This window comes from Myxine glutinosa, chromosome 5 (assembly GCF_964187855.1).
Source record: "Myxine glutinosa chromosome 5, kmMyxGlut1.1, whole genome shotgun sequence".
Lineage (NCBI taxonomy): Eukaryota > Metazoa > Chordata > Myxini > Myxiniformes > Myxinidae > Myxine > Myxine glutinosa.
Genome location: NC_136265.1, coordinates 111,057,538 through 111,079,236, shown reverse-complemented (window position 1 = coordinate 111,079,236; position 21,699 = coordinate 111,057,538). Strand labels below are relative to the sequence as shown.

Sequence of the window (21,699 nt, the reverse complement as noted above, 5' to 3'; positions counted from 1 at the left end):
GGCTGGGGTACTGAAGCACCATGACCAGGACACGTACCATTTTAATGTCTTTGGTTTGACTCGGCTGGGGTACTGAAGCACCATGACCAGGACACGTACCATTTTAATGTCTTTGGTTTGACTCGGCTGGGGTACTGAAGCACCATGACCTGGACACGTACCATTTTAATGTCTTTGGTTTGACTTGGCTGGGGTACTGAAGCACCATGACCAGGACACGTACCATTTTAATGTCTTTGGTTTGACTCGGCTGGGGTACTGAAGCACCCCCCGACTTGCTTGACTTTCACTTTAATTATGACGCCAACGACGCCACCGATGAGGTTTGTTTTTTCATATACAAATGAGTTTTCTCTTTAATTCACCGGAAATGCGATAAAAAGTGATGACGTACGAATGAAAAAGGGAATGAAATTTGAATCGTTCACAGAAATGTTCGTTCATTTCTGAGGTTGGGCGACTTCCCTACGGCCTTGGTGCTGGGCTGGCAGATGTTTCAGGCTGTGAGTGACTGGTTTGGCTCGGTGAGCCAGGACGAGGCTCATGAAAGGGGCGAGTCCCCATGCGGAGGAGACGTGGAGAGAAACGTGGAGAGAAACGTGGAGACGAAAGGCGAGGAGGCCGCGCCGTTTGGAAGTACGTATGTTGCTTCCTCCTCTTCTTCTTCTTTATTTGATCTCTTTTCTCGTCACAATGGCGTGTAAAGTTGAAACACAGAGGCTACTTTCCTCATTTTAAACTTATCACTTCGCAATTTCATTTTCGTTTTTCAACCATTAAATTAATCCATTTGTATCATGTGGTACCCTTTTTGTTTGGAATAATATCTCAAATCGCTTTACAAACGAGGACGAGGTTCGAAAAGTACAAATGAGGAGGAGGTTGAAGAGGAGGTTGGAGAGGAGGCTCTTCGGGGTCAGGATGCACGTGTTTTGAATGACCACGTGCCTCAGCCTTTGGGTTGAGGTGCATGTGTCTGCTCATGGGACAGCCTTGATAGACGGTGTGGCTTGGCCGTGGGGTCAAGGTGCACGTCCAAGGCTGTTTAAATGTTTGATTCTTTTTTTTAAACCTTTTTTATTATAAAAAGGCGCCCTCATAAGAAGGAGGTTGAAAGCAAACACCGATTGAGGACATGGCGGTTTTTGCGCACTTGTGGAGATCGGAGGAGCCTGCTGGTCGATAGGCCTCATCCTCGCTGCACAAACGACCAACACGTTCACAGTGTTTGACCATAATCTAATCGTAGGTCGTGAAGTGCGCTTCGGGCAGAGCAGACCGACCCATGAGTGGTTCTTTTTACACACTTTTATTGCATACTTTTATTGCATACGTTTATTGCACACTTTTATTGCACACTTTTATTGCACACTTTTGTTGCACACTTTTATTGCACACTTTTGTTGCACACTTTTGTTGCACACTTTTACTTAACTTCATCTGAACTTTGTCCCGTTTCATATCTTTGAGCCATTCGTTTTCGACGTTCCATACATCCTAGAGAGCTGGAATTTGGCCCACAATCCTCTTTTCTGGTACATTTCCATCTATCAAAATTTAATTTACAAAAAATTGGTTTGAAACTAAACAGCACCAAAGGTCTAACAGCAGCGTAGCCGGGCTTGTAAAATATTATAAACCACAAACACATATGATTAGCTTTTTAAACAGTCGTTAAAGCTGTTTATAACATTAAACAAAGAAATTTGGAGGAATCTCAACATCTATGATGTAAGTTTTACTTGCAGAACTGAGGGAAGATTTACTGTAATCTATATATCCCACAAGGGTTGGAGGTGTGTTCATTTATCAAGCAGCTAACTAGCGCTTGCCAAGCCAGCCGTTCCTTAAGGAATTTGAATGGAGTACTTGCTCGAATGCCTAAACCACTTGGCGATCTCTCCACAAGAAACTTGGTGAATGAACACACACCCAATGTTCTTGAGACCCGACCATAGAGAGACTGTAATCTATATACCCCAAAGAGGAATGACCTTTCCTGCTGCTGAGCGGGTGTTTTACGCCGTAATGACATCATATACGCAACGCAATGACGAAGCATGACGGCCGGACACAAAACTGCCGCTACTTTAATATATACAACTACAAGTGAATAAAATGCATGCTAAACTAAAAAGGCAATGTAGGGATGACAAACTACAGTCGAAAAAAGATTTCCTCTCTGGTTGTAGTCAACGTGTGGCCCAGAATGGGTTTCTCTCATCTCCCCTTCCTGTTCAGGCTGGAGTTCCCCAAGGCAGTGTTCTGGGCCCTGTTTTTTTCTGGTCTTCATCAATGATCTCTCCGACTCTCTGGAAAATCCTCTATCTCTTTGTTGATGACTCCACTCTTTGCCGCTCCATACCCCATCCCTCAGATCGGGAGTCCGCAGCCTCCTCACTCTCTGCAGACCTGGACAAAATCAGACTGGTCAAACAAGTGGAACATGTCTTTCAACCCTGACAAATCTCACACTCTTACTATGTCTCTCCGAAAAGACCGACTGGACATCCCTTCCATCTACTTTCTCAACAATCCTTTTAAAGAAGTTCTGTCACTCAAGCTTTTGGGTCTCACTATCTGCCATGATCTTTCCTGGGAAAACCACAATTTTTCAAGACCCAAAACACCCCGAAGACCCAAAACACCCCGAAGACCCAAAACACCCCGAAGACCCAAAACACCCCGAAGACCCAAAACACCCCATAGACCCTTAAAGACCAAGAAGAACCAAAATACCATCAAGACCCAAAAGCTCCTGAAGACCCTGAAGACCCCGAAGACACCAAAGACCCAAAACACCTCAAAGACCCAAAACACCTCAAAGACCCAAAATACCCTTAAAAGCCCAAAGGATCCAAAAGACCCTGAAGACCCAAATGGCCCTGAAGACCCAAAACACCATGCAGACCCAAAAGACACCGAAATGGTCAAAGGTGCCTTCCCCTCTGAAACGACGTGCGGTGAGGTGCGCGGAGCGCGCCGAGTCACGCTAGTTATTATATTTGAGTAGATTTTCTGCTACCGATTTGCAAATGTTGTAGTACAAACTTAATAGACGTGCTCACCAGTGGCGTACTGAGGGTGTATGGCATAATTTGTTTTTTTATCACACAATTTTTCCCCCTCCACCCACTGCTTCCACCTCCCTCTCCCAAACCCCCAACCCCTGTACGTGGCCATAGGCAATAGGGAATATACATAAAGAAACTTGGGAGATGAAAGGAACACGAAATGTCAGTTCAAATATTTATTAAATTCATAGTTCGAGTAGATCCCTTGCTTGTTCAGTCTGTTCCATATGGCGGTATCGGTTGATGCGCTGACGTAGCGAATCTGCCGCCGAGAAACCATGACTCGAGATGGTTATTGTTCACGGGGTTGGTTTTTGTCTTGACCCTCGACCGGAGGGTTCGTGATCATTTGTATGTAGCACTGGTACCTCGCGATTATTTTATTTTCATAATATGAAAATATTTCATAATATGAATATTTTAAAAATATATTATATTTTCATAATATATTTTCATAATATGAATATGAATATTTCATCATAAAATATTTTTCATAATATGAATATTTTCATAATATGAAAAAGGGCCTTGCCCCCCCAGCCCTCTCTGGGCTCTGTCCCCCAAATATTCCTACAGGTCGCACAAGATCTGCCTGCAACCCTCTTATGGTTAAACTGCCAAAATCAAGACTTTCTGCTCACCTTCACTCCTTCATTCCTCTTTTCTCCCGCCTCTGGAACAAACTCCCTCACTCTCTTCAATCCCACTGCACCCTCCAGGTCTTTAAAACAGCTGTTCACCACCATCTCTTATCCTCCCCCATCCAAAACCTTGATCTTTTCTACCCCCGCTAATTTCGGTCCCCTTGTGTTTTATACCTCTCCCCCCCGCCCTCCCCCTCCCATGCCTCCTGCCCCCAAGCCCTCTCCCTCCCACACTTCTCCCTGCTCTCAAATGTTGTGGTTGTGTGTTTCCCCTTCTCTCCCCATCTTGTCTTCCGCTCCCTCTTTTTGTGCGATTTGTTTGTGAAATAAATGTTAGCTCTTTCACGAGCCTCGATTCAGTATACAAAACAAAACAAAACAAAAAAAAAACAAAAAAAAACAAAAAAAAAAACTGAAAAACAAGGCATTTCCTGAAGCGTGATATTTCTGCTGATATTATTTGATTCCACATTATCACCCATAACGCCGACAATGAGTTGAATCTGTGTTGCGGCCCCGCCCCCATCAAGCTGATTGACAATCGTAGCCACGCCTACTCCGGTCCTTTTCTTTTGCAAAGGAATGTAGTTTTACTTGCTTTTCGTGGAATCCTTTCAATCTGATTTTTGTCCACCACACCTTTCCTATGCCATCTCCAGGCATTGCAAATCGTCATTGCCGGGTAACAAAGGGGGCTCGGCAGTGACGCACGCTGAAAAGGAGTACTCAGTTTTCACTCTTTGTTTGTTTGTTGTACACCGCACCTTTCCTATGCCATCTCCAGGCATTGCAAATCGTCATTGCTGGGCACCGAAGGGGGCTCGGCAGTGACGCACGCTGAAAGGGAGTACTCAGTTTTCACTCTGGTTGTTTTCTTTCTTGTTTGTTTTCTTTCTTGTTTGTTTGTTTGTCCGGGCGATATCTCAGCCATCCTTTGAGCTAGGAAGCTGAAATTTCGGCACAATCGTGAGCAAGTGCTTTGTCAAAAACGGTATTTTTTGTTTTTTGATTAATCAATTAATTGAGGAGTTATTTAATTATTAGCGATTAATTTAGTACTTATTTAATTAATCAAATTTCCTTTCTCTTCTGACCATTAACTCAGGCACCTTTTGAGCTGGGAAGCTAATATTTGGACGTGACAGTGACCAATTGATGTGGCTATCAAGGATATTTTTGATTTATTGATTAATCATTTAATCGGCTTGGCCTGGTGTTGGCTTTGTGGTTAGGGTGCCGGCTTGGGATCCTAGGATCCTGGGTTCGAGTCCCGGTCGATCGCTGAATTAACGCCAGGGGGGTTGACTCAGCCTGTCATCCTTCCGAGGTCGGCAAATTGAGTACCAGTTCACTGGTAATTCCCTGTGTGTCGCAAGAGTCGACTAACAGGGTTGGTGGCAGGAAGGGCATCCGGCTGTAAAACATTGCTTCAAAAAGGGGACCATGGTGCCCGAAAAAGGCCAACCCCTGCTCTGCAGGGAAAAATGGCCTCTAAAGGTGGTTCTTCTTCTTCATTTAATCGATTAATTATTTAATTATTCGATGAATGACCTAATTAATTAATTTTTCAAGTTACAGATTCGGATGAAATGGTGGTGGTTTATGTATTCTATGAGCCAATTGATTAACTATTTAATTTTTTATGATTATTGTTTATTTATTTTCTTTATTTATCATTTATTTATTTTCTTTATTATCTGGGCAATATCTCGGGCACCTTTTGAGCTCGGAAGCTAATATTTGGACATGACAGTGACCAGGTGATGTGGCAATAAGGCCTATAAATCTTTGATTTATTGATTTATCAATTAATGGATTAATTATTTAATTATTTGATTCATTACTTAATCATTGTTTTTAATTTAAATTACAGATTCGGGTGAAACGGTGGTGGTTTCGGTATTCTATTAGCCAATTGATTAATTATTTAATGATTATTATTTATTTATTTTCATTATTAATCATTGATTTATTTCCTTTTTCATCTGGGCAATATTTCAGGTACTTTTTGAGCTGGGGAAGCTGATATTTGGAAACGACAGTGACCAAGTGATGTGGCTCTAAAAGATATTCTTGATTTTTTGATTGATCAACTAATCGATTAATTAATTATTGATTTGTCAATTAATTAATTTTTTCGATTAATGGCTTTTTAAATTAATTTTCAAAAAGTGACAGCTTCGGATGAAGCTTTGGTGGTTTAGGTATGCTATTAGCCAATTGATTAGGAAAATATTTTATGATCATTATTTATTTATTTTAATTTCACAATTAATCAATCAATTATTGTACTCCTCTACCTCCCAATTCCGTCTCCATGTGGCTGCCATATTTACCCTCGCCACCAAAGGTGGATGGAGGTTGTGTTTTTGCCCATGTCTGTCTGTTTGTCTGTGAACAAGATATCTCAAAAAGTTGTGGACGGATTCGGACGAAATTTGGAGGAGAGGTAGCATATGTGACAAGGACGAAATTATTAGATTTTGGTGAAGATCCGGATTCGGATCCGGCTAGTAGAATTTTTTAAATGATTCTGCACCATTGGGAGATGGGGCCAAAAACGATACATAGCAGGATATTTCAAAAAGTTGTGGATGGATTCGGGCAAACTTGGTGGAGAGGTTGGATGTCTGACAAGGAAGAAGCGATTCAATTTTGATGACGTTTCGAATCCGGATACGGATCAGATAATTTTAAAGTGATTTTTCACCATTGAGTTGTCGGGCTACATTCGATAGATATCGATAAACACGATATCTCAAAAAAGTTATGGACGGATTTGAACGAAAATTGATGGACAGGTTGGGTGTGTGACAAGACATAATCGATGCGATTTTGGTGAAGATGTGGATATGGATTCGGATACAAGTATTATTTAATTTCCTAAGTAATTCTTCACCATTGAGAGATCGGACCAAAAGTGATATATAACATGATATTAAAAAAATTATGGATGAAGTATGACTAAACTAGGTGGATGAGTTGGTTCGGTGACAAGAACAAGCCGATTCGATTTTGGTTCAGGTCCGAATCCAGATCTGGTCCATCAGTGCATACATACATAAACTGTTTAGCCTGGCGGGGGTCGTTCTACCAAGTGCCGTTCTCGTTCACCATATTTTGGATAACGCAGCCTTAGGCTCAGGCATTATACATGGAAACGCAAATCGATTACAACCCGCCCCGGAGGGAGGCAAAACGCTGATGCACATGACGCCGGAAAGGATGTTACTGACACCACCCAGTCGTAGCCATGGTTAAGCTGGTAACTGAAGCACGCGAGGAAATCGTGGGAAATTGTGAGACTGCAGCCATGAGGCAGGCTTGTCATCGACTATTGAAAAGGGGTTTCCTGCAATAAGTGTCTTCAATTAGGTAAATTTATTTCACCTTAACAGTTTTCACCTTAACCTTTTCACCTTATCAATAATACCTGGTGTTGGGCTAGCGGCTAGGGTGCCGGCTTAGGATCCTAGGTAGGCTGGGCCAAATCAGGGGTGATTCTCAATTTTTCATACTACAAGGTTGTAATTTACCTAAAAGTTGTGGCTGGTAACAGAAACAAAACCATGAAATTTTTTTTCAAAAATATTGACGTCTTACGGTAAAACAGCCCGTTACCATAGCAACCGTTACAGACGACTCAAAAAATTCTTAAAATCGATGATTTCTCAGGCTGTGTGTGACCCCCAGAGTTGATTCCGGTACCAAAAGATTCAGAATTGAAAGCCAAGTATGATTGGATAGTTTAACAATGTCTGTGACACAATTCAATACAACTTTTATCCCCAAAACTCATTTTCATCTCAAATTTAAGGCATTTGTTTGAAAAAAAAATGAAAATTTTGCTTTTTAATCATAGGATAATCATTAATCAGAGCTATAGTCAAATTAAATGTACTTTAAATTAACTTTTGTCATTGATTAAGCTTTTTTGTCTCAAATTTAAGGTCTGACATTGAACATTGATAACAAAATAAAAAACCTAGTCCCAATTGTAATCAATGGAGGCCAATGACTTCTTAGTCACAACCTCAGTGGATGTTGCCAGTCCATGCAGCTTCTCCCTGACGCCCTTCACAACCCTGTATAGAGCCTGGAGCTGCGCCTCAGATGTGGGGGCCTTGTTAGTGTTCAAATCTGTGGCGAGTCCAAGTGTCCGCTCTGCTGCGTCATTGACAACTGGGAGTTTGGCCACAACTTCCTTGCCATGACGATAGCTGTCTGCGGTGGGCCACTGTGCAACGGGGAGCTTGACAAAACTGGAGTCAATACCCAAGAGTTCAAACATGCTCCAAGAGTCGTAACCAACAAAGTCTTTGAGGGCTTTACTCCCCAATTGCTGTGAGGCTGGCATCTCCTGTATCATGTTATGTGCAGTCCCATGGTACCTGAGCATAGCCCTTCTCATAGTCTGCTTGTCAGATGACGTTCTGTCCGAGAAGAGTGCCAAAGAGACCAATCTCTCTGAGAGGTACCACAAATGGTTTTGTAGCTTCTCTCGGGCCACAGTCACAAAGGACAGAAATTTGGCAGGCCACTTTGTTGGATTCTTTGCGATACTGGCCTCAGCCTTGAGGAGGTTCTTCATCAGGTACAGGTCGTTAGATGGTGCATCTGCAGCACTGGTACATGTCAACCACGCTTTAGTGTAGAAGACTGACATGAATGCAGCGAGACTGGTTATGTCTTCCAGCTCTTCGGGTGTGTAGATATCTCCCAGCTGCCGACGGTCCTGCAAGTCCTTCACTACAAGCTTGACTGCATCCTTTTTGCTAGACTGAAGGTGGCTGGTTTCCTCCAGATGTCTGTGATACCCATGGTACTGGAGAACAACCAGTTCCCCTGTTGGTGGATAAGGGCCAGTGAATCCCTGGTTTCCTGGTAGATTGAAGATGGGGGGACACTTTTCGAAGAGCCACAACACGGTCTTGGCTTTTGTATCCATGCCTAATTGCCTATGTGATGCACTGCAATAAAAAAAACAATTATTAATATAATGTTTGAATGAGAAAAGTAAACAAAAACAGCATACTTGCCTGATGAATGGTTACAGTAACAACCGAAAGCAGGCATTAAAATTAATGATTGTAAGCTGCTTTTGTTAACTTTTTTTAATTGAAATTAAGATGGCCAAATTTAAACAACGTTATAACAGTTATAAAAACTGGACAATACAAGGTTGTAAAAGACAATTTAAAGTAAATTTAATTTGATTAATGGTTATCCTATGATTAAAAAGCAAAATTTTCAATTTTTTTCCATAAATATGCTTGAAATTTCAGACAAAAAACAGTTTTTTTGGATAAAAGTGGTATTGAATTGTGTCACAGACATTAAGATATCCAATCATCCTTGGCTTTCAATTCTGCATCTTTTGGTACCAGAATCAACTCTGGGGGTCAAACACAGCTTGAGAAATCGTCAATTTAGGCATTTTTTGAGTCGTCTGTAACTGTTGCTATGGTAACGGGCTGTCTGACCGTAAAACGTCAATATTTTTGAATTTTTTTTTCATGATTTTGTTCCTGATACTCACTCAACTTTTAGGTAAATTACATTGAATTAGGAAAATCACCTCCGATTTGGCCCAGCCTAATCCTAGGATCCTGGGTTCGAATCCCGGTCGCTCGCTGAATTAACGCCAGGGGGGTTGACTCAGCCTGTACATCCTTCCGAGGTCGGCAAATTGAGTACCAGTTCACTGGTAATTCCCTGCTTGTCGTTAAAGGCGGCAAAAAGGGTTGGCGTCAGGAAGGGCATCCGGCCGTAAAACATTGTTTCAAAAAAGGGGACCGAAAAACAACAACAACCACAGTTCCCGAAAAAGGCCAACCCCCGCTTGCGGGGAAAAATGGCCTCTAAAGGTGTTTTTTTTTTTGTTTTTTTAACAGTTGATGAAGCACACTTGTAAAGAAATGATCTGTAAAGATGACACATCAGAAATGCTTTTATACACATTCACCTCAGAAATGCTTTTATGCACATTCACGTCAAAAATGCTTTTATACACATTCACCTCAGAAATGCTTTTATACACATTCACGTCAGAAATGCTTTTTTTTATAGGCCTACACATTCACCTCAGAAATGCTTTTATACACATTCACGTCAGAAATGCTTTTTTTATAGGCCGACACATTCACCTCAGGAAAGCTTTTATACACATTCACCTCAGAAATGCTTTATTTTATAGGCCGACACATTCACCTCAGAAGTTCAAATGATGCGATTACAAATCTCCCCTCACCCTCTCCTCAACCCCTCCCTTCCCTCCCCCCGCACTCAGCTTAGTCACTGGCATTCTCACAGTACCGTGTGGTGCAGCAGAACGAGATAGCTCTTCGGTGAAGATCACAAAGCAAACCACCTGATATTCACACCCCGAGCGATTGAGGAAACGTGCTCAGTCCGGGAAGTTCTCCCTCAGTCAGAACAATGAATTACATAGTCATTTGACTCCAGGATCAGGATACTGGACCCGGTACGTGGTGGTTGTTTTGTACAGAGAACTTGTGGTTCCTGAAAGTTTGGTGTTAATGGAATGTTTTTATTCACCGTTTATGTTTTAGATTCTGACAAGAAAGTGAAGATCAGGTCTGAGTTTGGCGCTGATTCGTTCTCTCAATGCAAGTTTGAACCGCTGCCACGTGAAGTGCGGACATCCGGTGTTGCACGAGCTTTATTGTTTGAGCTCCTTCACTTACGGAGAGACTTTCCATACAACTTTCATTCCCGATTTAACTAAAGAGATGGCTGATCACACACATATTTCTGATTTTAAAGGCGGTACAAGGGGTAGACCAAAAATATCCCGATTAACCTCTTCTGAAGATAAAGGTGATTGTAAATTAAGTCAAGAATACTTGAATAGCCAATCTTCCCCAAATACCTCAAAATATTTGAGCCTTCGAGAAAAGTATGGAATGAACAAGGAATATTACAAGCAATCTAAGGAAGCTACTCGGAAAAGGAAGTCAAGAAGTGAGGAAACAGTGGAGGAAATGGAAACAAGATTTAAAAAACAAAAATCTCGTAATCAAAAACTGATAGCTACAGAAACTGAAGTAGAGAAAAATCACAGATTAGAAGAACAAAAATCTTGTAATCAAAAACGGATAGCTGCAGAAACTGAAGAAGAGAAAAGTCACAGATTAGAAGAACAAAAATCTCGTAATCAAAAACTGATAGCGATAGAAACGGAGGTCGAGAAAAGTCATAGATTAGAAGAACAAAAATCTTGGAATCAAAAACTGATAGCTACAGAAACTGAAGAAGAGAAAAGTGTCAGATTAGAAGAACAAAAATCTTGTAATCAAAAACGGATAGCGATAGAAACGGAGGTTGAGAAAAGTCACAGATTAGAAGAACAAAAATCTCATAATCAAAAACGGATAGCTGCAGAAACTGAAGAAGAGAAAAGTCAAAAATTAGAACAACAAAAATTTCATAATCAAAAACGGATAGCAACAGAAACTGAAGAAGAGAAAAGTCACAGATTAGAAGAACAAAAATCTCATAATCAAAAACGGATAGTGACAGAAACAGAGGTAGAAAAGAGAAAAAGACTTGAAAGACAGAGAGATCGGAATCAATATCAGAAGTTATTAGGTTTTGCATTTTGCAAAGAAAATCTTATTGAAAACACTTCAATGAATTACATGTGTGTCAGAGTGCCGATATCGCCCAAAGTCCAGCATGACTAAAATAATATTTGAGGGAGCAAAGACAACTTTCCATGGAGAACAACTAAGTAAGCTGACAATCAATGATCAGACTGTATCCATGGATGGCAATTATTACGTATGTAAGGCATGTAAGGGGACCGAAAAACAACAACAACCACGGTCCCCGAAAAAGGCCAACCCCCGCTTGCGGGGAAAAATGGCCTCTAAAGGTGTTTTTTTTTTTTTTTTTTTAAAGGCATGTAAGGATACAATAAAAAAAGGTGGAGTTCCAAATTGCAATGAGAAAGCCTTTGAGTTCATTATATCCAATCTGCCAAACAAATTTCAAAATGAGTCTATGAAACTTTACAAATGCGAGGCCTTCTTATTGAAACTGATCATTCCCTTCATCAGAATTGCTGACTTGCCAGATCACCAGACTTCAAAGTGCGGGGGCCAATGATAACAGTTGAAGCTGATGTGAAGCAGTCAATGGAGAAAATATTGCCCCGGAATCAGGAATTTATACCAATCTCCCTGTAACGAAAGCCAAACTACAAAGGCAGTGTCGTAGAGGAGGTGATATCGAAGAGCAAAGTTCTAGAATATTTCAATTACTTCAAACTGCATAATCCTCTTTTTAAAGAAGAAGTATTTGATGGAGGAAGGTTGGATGACTTTATCACACAAGCACTTGCTAATAGAGATGCCCAAGATGCCTCAGGAGGTAAAACGGATGAGGATGAAGGTATTATTCAAAATGGTGAAGAGAATACAGATGCTGCAGAAAAAAGCCCATCTCAAATAAGCCAGCAGGAACAAAGAAACAGTGATGCCAATAGTCCTGATTTTATTACAGAAATTAACGAGGACGCAATGTTAGAGACATTCAACACTAAAACTGATAGAGCAAATGGAGCTACTGACTTGGTGGCAGAGTTAATTCTGACTCATGAGCGGACAACTACACCTGCAAATAATTATTCAACACCTTGGAAGAAAGTTGTCTTGGCACCGACTGCAGAAGGTAAATTTGTAAACTGGAAAGATGTTGTTAACATTGAGGAAAAAGCTTTCCCTCATTTGTTTCCTCATGGTATTGGAGGCTACTTATCAACATATGTAGACAAAGGGGTTATGTTTAGCAATTACCGTATTTTACGGTGTATCAACCGCACCCGTGTATCAACCTCACCCCCGATTTTCGACTTCAAAACAACAACAAAAAAAAAAATCAGATTTTAGAGGGGGGGGGGGGGGGGGGAATCAGGAAAATTTAAAAAAGAGAAGAGAATAAATAAAATGGAAAGCGAAATATGATGAAAGGAAAGAGAAACTGAAGACAGAGAAAGAGGGAAAATACATGAAATGAGTTGAAAGAGAATAAAAAAAACATTATAATTATTCTTTCTTGCCAATGTGGGGCCCTGAAAAGGGCCATTGGGTTTTGGCTCTTGCCAATGTGGGGCCCTGAAAAGGGCCGTTGGGTTTAGTCTCTAAAATCCGAAGAAGTCCTCGTCATCCGTTTCTTCAGTCCAATCCGAGTCGGGGTAGGCGAGATCCTCGTCGTCGTTATCCTCTTCTCCATCGTCGGAAAAGGGCTGTTGGGTTTAGGCTCTAAAATCCGAAGAAGTCCTCGAAAGCTGCTGTGAATGATCGTGGTGCCATCTCGTGGTCTTGGTCAGGATAGAAGCGAATGGTGAAGCTTGGTCTTGGTCAGGATAGAAGCGAATGGTGAATCTTGGTCTTGATAGCTCGAACAGGATAGAACGAATGGTGAAACTCCCAGTTGACCTCTCCGTTTTATACATTCGCCCAGCCCATGCGGCGGCATCAAAGCCGACTTCAATAGGTAATACCGCGGTGTTGGTTAGACAATAGGTACGTCGTAATGTCCCATGCAAAACATCCTGTTTACCATGTTGACGCTTTTGTTTTGTGACTTAATCCTGTCTTTATTTAGCACACTCCATTCACTATGTGACCTGTCATTCAAAGAGGACTAGTGAAAGTACACATTTTCACAAACACGCATAGAAAAATCAAATATTACAAACTTCAAACTTTCTTGTATTTTGACTGGCAGCAGTAATCGGCGTTGAACCTACCTTAGTAACGTAATTGGCGATCATTCATCATTGTATCCCCGCAACCCCAAAGTAATATAAAGATTACGTCCCGTTGATATGACAGTTTTTCAATGCACAAATTTTTCTGTTACTGTGTATCAACCGCACCCCCTTTTTTAGGGTTTTCCCGTTGGTAAAAAACCGCGGTTGATATACCGGAAAATACGGTACATCAAACAAAGGCTTAATGGTATAGACACCCGATACAGTAATGATTATTTGTATATTTGCTTCTTTTATCATGTCAAAGAAGCACTTGAAATAAAGAGATCGCGTGTAACATTCTCCAGAAAGACCAAAATGGACAGAACTAAATATACAAAGCAATCTATCAAGGACATGGACAGGGCATACATGGAAAGAACAGACTTGGGCTTTAAGGCTTTTAAAAATGTGAGAGGTGCAGCACCCTATTTCCAAGAGAATAAGAAAAAGCTTTTTGCCATGCATCCTTAATTGGGGTCTCCTCATATCTTTTACACAGAGTGCAAATGAGCTCAACTGGATAGAACTAATGAAGGAATTATTAGAAAAGGAACAGAATAAACACGTGGCAACCCAGGAAGTTGAAGGCTTGAGCAAAAAACAGAAGTAATGCTTCTCAAGAAATACCCAGTAGATGTTGTCCACCATTTCGATGCAAGGTTTAGAACACTTTTGCAGGCATTACAGAAACCTAGTAGCTTAGGAAAGTACAAGGTAGTTGACTATTTTTACAGAATTGAATTTCAGCAAAGAGGAAGTGCGCATGCCCATTGTGTGCCCTGGTTGGCTGATGAGGCAGGTAATCCTCCACCAGCTGTTGATGTGAACAGTGAGTCTTCAAAAGAAAGTTTCCTAACCTTCATTGACAGCATAATTAAGACAACAAAGGAAACTAAATCGGACAACGCTGGTATTAATAATCTAATAGCAAAATACCAAACACATAACCATACTTTTACCTGCGAGAAGAAAGGTCGGAAATTAATAACAATAAAAGAGACAGAAGGTCATGGTGCACTAGATGGAAAAGAGAAAGGTGAGGAGCTCCTTTTACCAGTATGTCGCTTTGGTTTCCCCAAATAACCCATAATGAGGACAACAGTGCTCGAGGCATTTTCCAAAGATACACCTGTTGAAATTATAAAGACAGCTCAAGTCAATGCCACCAAGATAAAGAAATACATCTTGAGACAAACATATGGTTCTGAATGTCGCTCAAAGTTCTTAGCCATGAGTTTTCCTGAAACGTTGGATATGTTAGGCATGCCATATGAGGTCTACCTTGAGGCTCTAAGGTCGACTGTTACCAAAAGAAAGTTACAAGTTTTTTTACAAACGCTCATGCCAAGATGTTTTCATTAATAACTTCAATCCAAGCCTATTAGAAGCAGACAATGCAAATATGGACTTTCAAGCTGTTCGTGATCCTTACAGTGTTGCAGAGTATTGCTGTGGGTATATACTGAAAGCCAAGACTGGACAAAGCAAGTTGCTTCAAGCAATTGAGGAGCAATCATCTCGAAGTGGAGACTCAAAAGATGTGAAACTTAAGAAGCTGGGGAAGGTACTTGATGATACAAGAGAAGTGTCACTCCAGGAACTCATATACCGTCTTTTTGGATACAAAATGTGTGCCTTCTCAAGGAAACAGAAGTTTCTAAACACTGCTCCATCTGCTAAAAGAGACGGCCTGCTAAAAGCAAACATTGAAGATCTTGGTGACAATGATGACATATTCTACCCAAATATCGTGCAATATGAAAACAGGCCAGCATCACTTGACAAATTGACCTTGGCAGAGTTCACAAGTGACTATGACATTTATAATCGGGGTAACAAGAAAGACAATAACTTGGACAATATTTCGGAAGATGATAATTCTGATGTTGAGGATGAAAAATGTGAATCACATGCTGGCATTCTTGTCTTGATAAACAACATGGGGACACTCAGAAAGCGAAAGAGAAGGGCTATCATAAGACACTTCCTTAGCAGTGATGATGAGAGTTCTTACATGAAGGCACTAATGATGCTTTTCTTTCCTTTCCGAAATGAAGTTGCTGAAATACATGATTATAACAGCATAGTTAGTAAATACCGAGATGTTCATGAATAGGTTGATAATAAGCGGAAGGAATTTGAATCAAATAAGGACCTCTTGGTTGATCTTGAGAATTTTGATATGACTGACGATGATGAAGTAGAGCAGTGGTTCCCAACCTTTTTCTCATCGAGTACCACTTGGAGGTCCCGTACCGTCGCCGCGTACCACCTGGTTCCAGAAAAACTCAATTCGATAAGATATCAATTTATTCACAAGTAGAACACACAAATGAACTAACTGTCAACAAAGAACACAATTTAATGCGAGGGCTGCATCTGTTTCTTCTCCACCAGCTGGTCGATGCGGGGCATAACTTTGCTCACAGCACATCGGAAATCAAGACGGTTCCGGCTCTTTGACTTGATGGTCAGCATGGCTGAGAACCCCTGCTCGCACTCCCACGTAGAGGGGAAAAGCAGTAGCTGGGGAACAGCGTGACGGGCTCGTATCGGGTACGAGGAGGCCATGCTCACCCAGAAGTTCATAGGAGAGCATTCCTTGTGCTTAGTCTTTGCTGTCTCGTCAGCCTGGACATCTATGAGCTCCTCTTGTTCCCCGGTCCTGACAGGCAGATCGCCTGGATCAACGGAAAACGGATTGGTGATGTAGGCACAACATGTGACGTCTGGGAAGTAATGCATCAACTCAGTCTTGAGCAGTGAGAGGTGACAGACGATTTCTTGGGAAAATTCATCATTGGGCTCGCTCTCAAGGGTAGTCAGGAGTTCGAACATTCCGTAGCGTTTGCTCTCCACGTTCTTGATCCAGAGGTCCAACTTCCTGACAAACGCTCCCAGCTTCGAGATGAAGTCTGAGACAGTGCAGTTGGGCCCTTGGAACGACAGGTTTAAGTGGTTGAAGACCCCAAAAATGTCCGACAGGTAGGCCAACCTTGAGATAAACTCCTCGTCCTCCAGATCTTTTTGAAAATCGTGTTCTTTCTCCGTGAAGAATACGAGGAGTTCATCCCTCAATTCAAAGAGACGCCTCGTCGTATTCCCCCGGGAGAGCCAGCGAACCTCTGTGTGGTAGAGGAGACAGATGTGGTCGGAGCCGAGATCTTCACAGAGCAGTTTGAACAGCCGAGTATTCAGGGCGGATGTTTTCACGAAATTCACGATTTTGATAACTCGGTTCAAGCATGATAACAAATTCGGAGGGAGCACCTTAGTTGAAAGGGCGAATCTGTGTATGAAACGATGGACACCGGTGGCGTTTGGTGACACAGCTTTCACATGGGCTTGAAACCCTGACTTTCGACCGAGCATAGATGGAGCCCCATCTGTCGTGCATCCGACCAACCTTCCCCAATCCAGTTCATTCTGCTTGAAGAAATTGTCCAAAACGTTGAAAACATCCTTTCCTTTCGTTGTACTGGATAGCTCCTGGCTCAGCAGCAGCTCAGTCTTCATAGTATTATTCTGTGTGAAGCGAACGTAGACAAGTCGTTGACAGCAGTTGGTGACGTCCGTCGATTCATCGAGTTGGATTGCAAACCCAAACTTTGAGGCTCTCACTCCCGCAATCACTTGGTCAGCAATGTCGCCTGACATTTCCTCGATACGGCGCTGTACAGTGTTGTTCGAGAGGGACACACTGTCCAACTTCGCCACCGCCTCCTCTCCAATCACGTGCCTGACCAAGATCTTTGCCGCTGGCATGACGGGAGACTCTGCAATGGTATGCGCCTTCATGTTTTTGGCCACCAGGAGAGCGACTTCATAGGATGCTTTGACAATCCCTGCCCCCTTCTGGTAGAACTGGCCAGTCTTATCCAGGCGCTGCCGCTTCACGTTCTCGCCAAGTCGCTGGAAGTAGCTCTGATCTCGGTCCTTCTTGTCCGCGTGGTTTGTCTCAAGATGACGTCTGAGCAGGCTGGGTTTCATGCCCTCATTGCAAAGGGACTTCATGCAGACCACACACTGTGGAAGAGCTTCTCCTCCACGTTCGATTGCTATGAAACCATACTTTATGTATGTCGGGTCATACTTTCGCTTCGGCATGTTGTCAAATCCTGTGAAAAAAAAAAAAAAAAAAAAAAAAATTAGTCAAGAATAAAATAATTAATCAAGAAATAAAGAAATATAGAAATAAAAAAATAAAAATATATACAATATAATAACAAGTGAAGGGAAACACAGACGAGTGCTAAGACACGTACACATTCACAGTATGGAGGCAGCGGGATAACTGCCAGCGCCGAGTGTGTGTCAGGGTTCCCAGATGTATCGGGCCAAATCATTTTTTTTAAAGGTTGAGCCCGAAAGTGCTCGCGAACCACCTGGAAGGCCCTCGCGTACCACAGGTTGGGAACCATTGAAGTAGGGGAACCAAGTGAATATGTTGAAGAAGAAACAACAACAAATGAGGAAATTCTTGATTTTATGAAAAAGGCATCAAGGATTTATGATGGAAAATCAGTCAATATTGAAGAAAGACGAAAGCTAAACAAAAACATCAACTCTTTAAATCAGCAACAACGTAAAATATTTGATGACTTGATTGAGATGCCAGATGATCAACAGTTCAGCTTATACATCAGTGGTGATCCTGGGACTGGAAAAACGTACCTGATCAATACACTCATTCAAGCACTGTGGGCGAAACGCATGAAATCAGGTGTAGATCTAAACAAGTAGCTCCTATTGGTCATGTCACCAACTGCTGCAGCCAAGCACCTGAAATCAGGGGATACAGTCACGTGAAAAAGTAAGTACACCCCATGTAAAGTTTTGACTTTTTCAACATATTTCAACATACAGCTATTTGATCTTAATTTCAACAACATTGATAGATAAAGGTGATATAATATAACAAATATCATGAAACATTTACATTTTGTAGTCCATTGTATAATTTAAAGAAACATAAATGCAAATGTCGCATGTGGAAAAAGTAAGTACACCCCTACATTTATCACCACTTCAAATACCTAAAATTAGAATCAGGTGCACCAGCTCAGGTGCAAATGATTAGAACATCGTTAGAGAGGATCTTGGAGGAACCTGTCTTATTTAAACCTCAGACATTCAGTTTGGTTTGTTGTTGAAGTGTGTGGCGTCACCATGCCTAGATCAAAAGAGCTCTTTGAGGCCTTCAGAAAGAAGGTTATAGATGCGTACGAGTCTGGGAAGGGATTTAAAAAGATCTCCAAACTATTTGAAATCAATCATTCGACTTCCCGAAAGATCATCTACAAGTGGAGAAGATTCCAAACAACTGCCAACTTGTTCAAGCCAGGCTGCCCCAGCAAGTTCAGCCTGAGAGTAGACCGCAAGATGCTGAAAGAAGTCTCGAAGAACCCCAGAATGTCATCACTGGACCTACAGGTAGCTCTTGCCACTGTTGTCAAAGTGCACGAGTCTACCATTAGAAACAGGCTGCACAAATTTGATCTACATGGGAGGTGTGCCAGGAGGAAACCTCTGCTGTCCAGAAAGAACATCAGGGCAAGACTAAAGTTTGCCAATGAACACCTTGGCAAAGACCAGCACTTCTGGAACAATGTGCTCTGGACAGATGTCAAAGGTAGAGCTGTTTGGCCACAGTACCAGAAGACATGTTTTGCAAAAACCAGAGACAGCATTTGACCACCAGAACCTGATACCAACTGTAAAGCATGGTGGTGGAAATATTATGGTTTGGGGCAGCTTTGCTGCATCATGGCCTGGGCAGCTCACCATCATAGAACCCACTATTAATTCTTCATTGTACCAGAGGGTGCTTGAGGATAATGTGAGGCAATCTGTCAGAAAGTTGAAGCTCAACCGAAGGTGGACCTTGCAACATGACAATGACCCTAAGCATACCAGTAAATCCACCAAGGAATGGCTGAAAAGAAAGAAATGGAGGGTTCTGGAATGGCCAAGTCAAAGCACGGATCTAAATCCCATCGACATGTTGTGGGGGGATTTGAAACGAGCTGTGCATGCAAGAAACCCCTCAAACATCGCACAGCTGAAAGAATTCTGCATGGAGGAGTGGGCAAAAATTTCTCCTAGTCGATGTCAGAGACTGGTAGACAGTTATAAGAAACGCCTACTTGAGGTTGTTTCTGCCAAAGGGGGCAATACCACCTATTAGAGCCAAAGGTGTACTTACTTTTTCCACATGCGAAATTTGCATTTATGTTTATTTAAATTATACAATGGACTACAAAATGTAAATGTTTCATGATATTTGTTATATTATATCACCTTTATCTATCAATATTGTTGAAATGAAGATCAAATAGCTATGTTGAAATATGTTGAAAAAGTCAAAACTTTACATGGGGTGTACTTACTTTTTCATGTGACTGTACAATCCATGGGAAGTTGAAAATGATGGGTGGTGAAAACTTTGAACGACTTCTGAACTTTTCAAGTGAGGCCAAGCTTGCAAACGACTTCTTGCAAGTAAAGATAATAATTCTTTATGAAATAAGTATGGTGGGAAGTAATTTGTTTTTCAAGATAAATCAAAGGTTGGAACAGATTCTATGAAAACAAGATGGACCGTTTGCAGGTTTGAGCATAATAATAACTGGTGATTTATTACAACTACCACCTGTTCTTGACGAGCGAATATTTGAAACACCTACAATCAGAGCACGTGCAAATTTTACAGCTGTGAATACATGGGAAACGATACATCAGAATGTATATGCTAACTCAGAAAATGAGATCTAAAGATGACATTGTTTTCTCTGAACTTCAGACACGTATAGGTAGGGACGAATTAACATATGAAGACATAGAGGTCCTCAAATCTCGGGTTAAGGAATGTCCAATGAGAAATGAAAATGCTTGGTACAAAGATAGGAAGCAAGTTTTGATTGCAAAAACACATCAGGTCAAGGATGCCTTTAATGATGAACAGATTCAGAGGCTACATGGAGATTCGTATATTTTACCAGCAAAAGATATTCCAAGTAAGAAAAGCTCTGTTATGCCTGATCTCAGCAAAGCTAACGAAACACAACTCAAGGGTCTTCCAAATCTTCTTCACCTAAAGAGTGGTGCACCTAATAAAGTTGACAAGCTAACTAATGGCACATTTGTTTATGTAGTTGATGTGGATACCAAAAATAGCATTGTTTGGTGTAGGTTTGATGATACCGGTGTCATGACAAGAAGTATCTGCAACGCTAAGTGTAGCCTAGACAGGTATGCAGTACCGATAAAGCCGTTGAAGGAGATTGTAACATGGAAAAAATCAACAGAGAGTACGTTTTCGGTGGACTCAATATCCATTAGTACTTGCATATGCCATTACCTGCAATTCAGCACAAGGAATCACGAGAGACAGAGTTATGGTCGACTACACAACAAAATGTCAAAGTTTTACAAGACAACACGGTTGTTTCTTTGTTGCTGTCAGTCGGTCAAGAACTTTAGAAGGTGTGTTTCTGAAGAATTTTCAAAGAGGTTATATTTATTGTCATCCATCTGTAAAACAAGAATTAGCTCGACTGGAAACATCTGCTGTTCATGAATGTTCACCCAAATTTTTGGATGAGAAGGCTTTTGAGTGCTCAAAGGATGATATGGTGTTAACTGATTACAAGGTTTCATTTATCAATATTAACGGTTTGCAAGATGCTGATCATCTTGAATGTTTAAGAAAAGATAATAATTTAGGGTTTTCTGATTTATTGTGCATAGCTGAGACCAAACTAGGACCTGATGTAGACAATTCAATGATTGCACTTGAAGATTTCGAAATAGTTGAAAGAATCGATGTTTCGTCAAAATCAATGGGATTAGTCATTTACAAGAAAAAGAATACAGATTTAGTTTGGCTTTCATGCTCAGGCTTTAAACTAGCTTCAGGAAAAGGTCAAATAATCATATGTAAGATAAATGTAGCCTTAATTATGTTCCTCTACCTTCACCCAAAATATGAAAGAAGTGATCTCGCAGATCTTACTAACTTCATTGGAGCACCTGCATGCAATACAAATGCAAAGATTATAATGGGTGACTTCAATATGGATACTCTTCAGGTCTTACACATAAGGAAGATCATTTGAAGTACATTTGTGAAAGTACTGGGTGTGTTCAAGCTTTGAAAGCCATGACACATATAAATGGAGGACAACTTGACCATATCCTA

At 41.2% G+C, this 21,699-nt stretch overlaps 1 protein-coding gene across 2 annotated transcripts in view; it reads left to right on the top strand.

The window, feature by feature from the left end:
* Positions 1-377: 377 nt before the first annotated feature.
* The window catches only part of SYAP1 (synapse associated protein 1), a 142,571-nt gene continuing 121,249 nt past the window's right edge, over positions 378-21,699 (top strand). The window contains exon 1 of one of the 2 annotated variants that reach the window (XM_068116619.2): positions 378-636. In XM_068116619.2, the coding sequence (XP_067972720.2) occupies positions 492-636 (145 nt within the window). In that variant the 5' untranslated portion in view covers positions 378-491. The remainder of the gene's footprint in view (positions 637-21,699) is intronic. The other variant, XM_068116620.2, reaches the window with a different exon arrangement.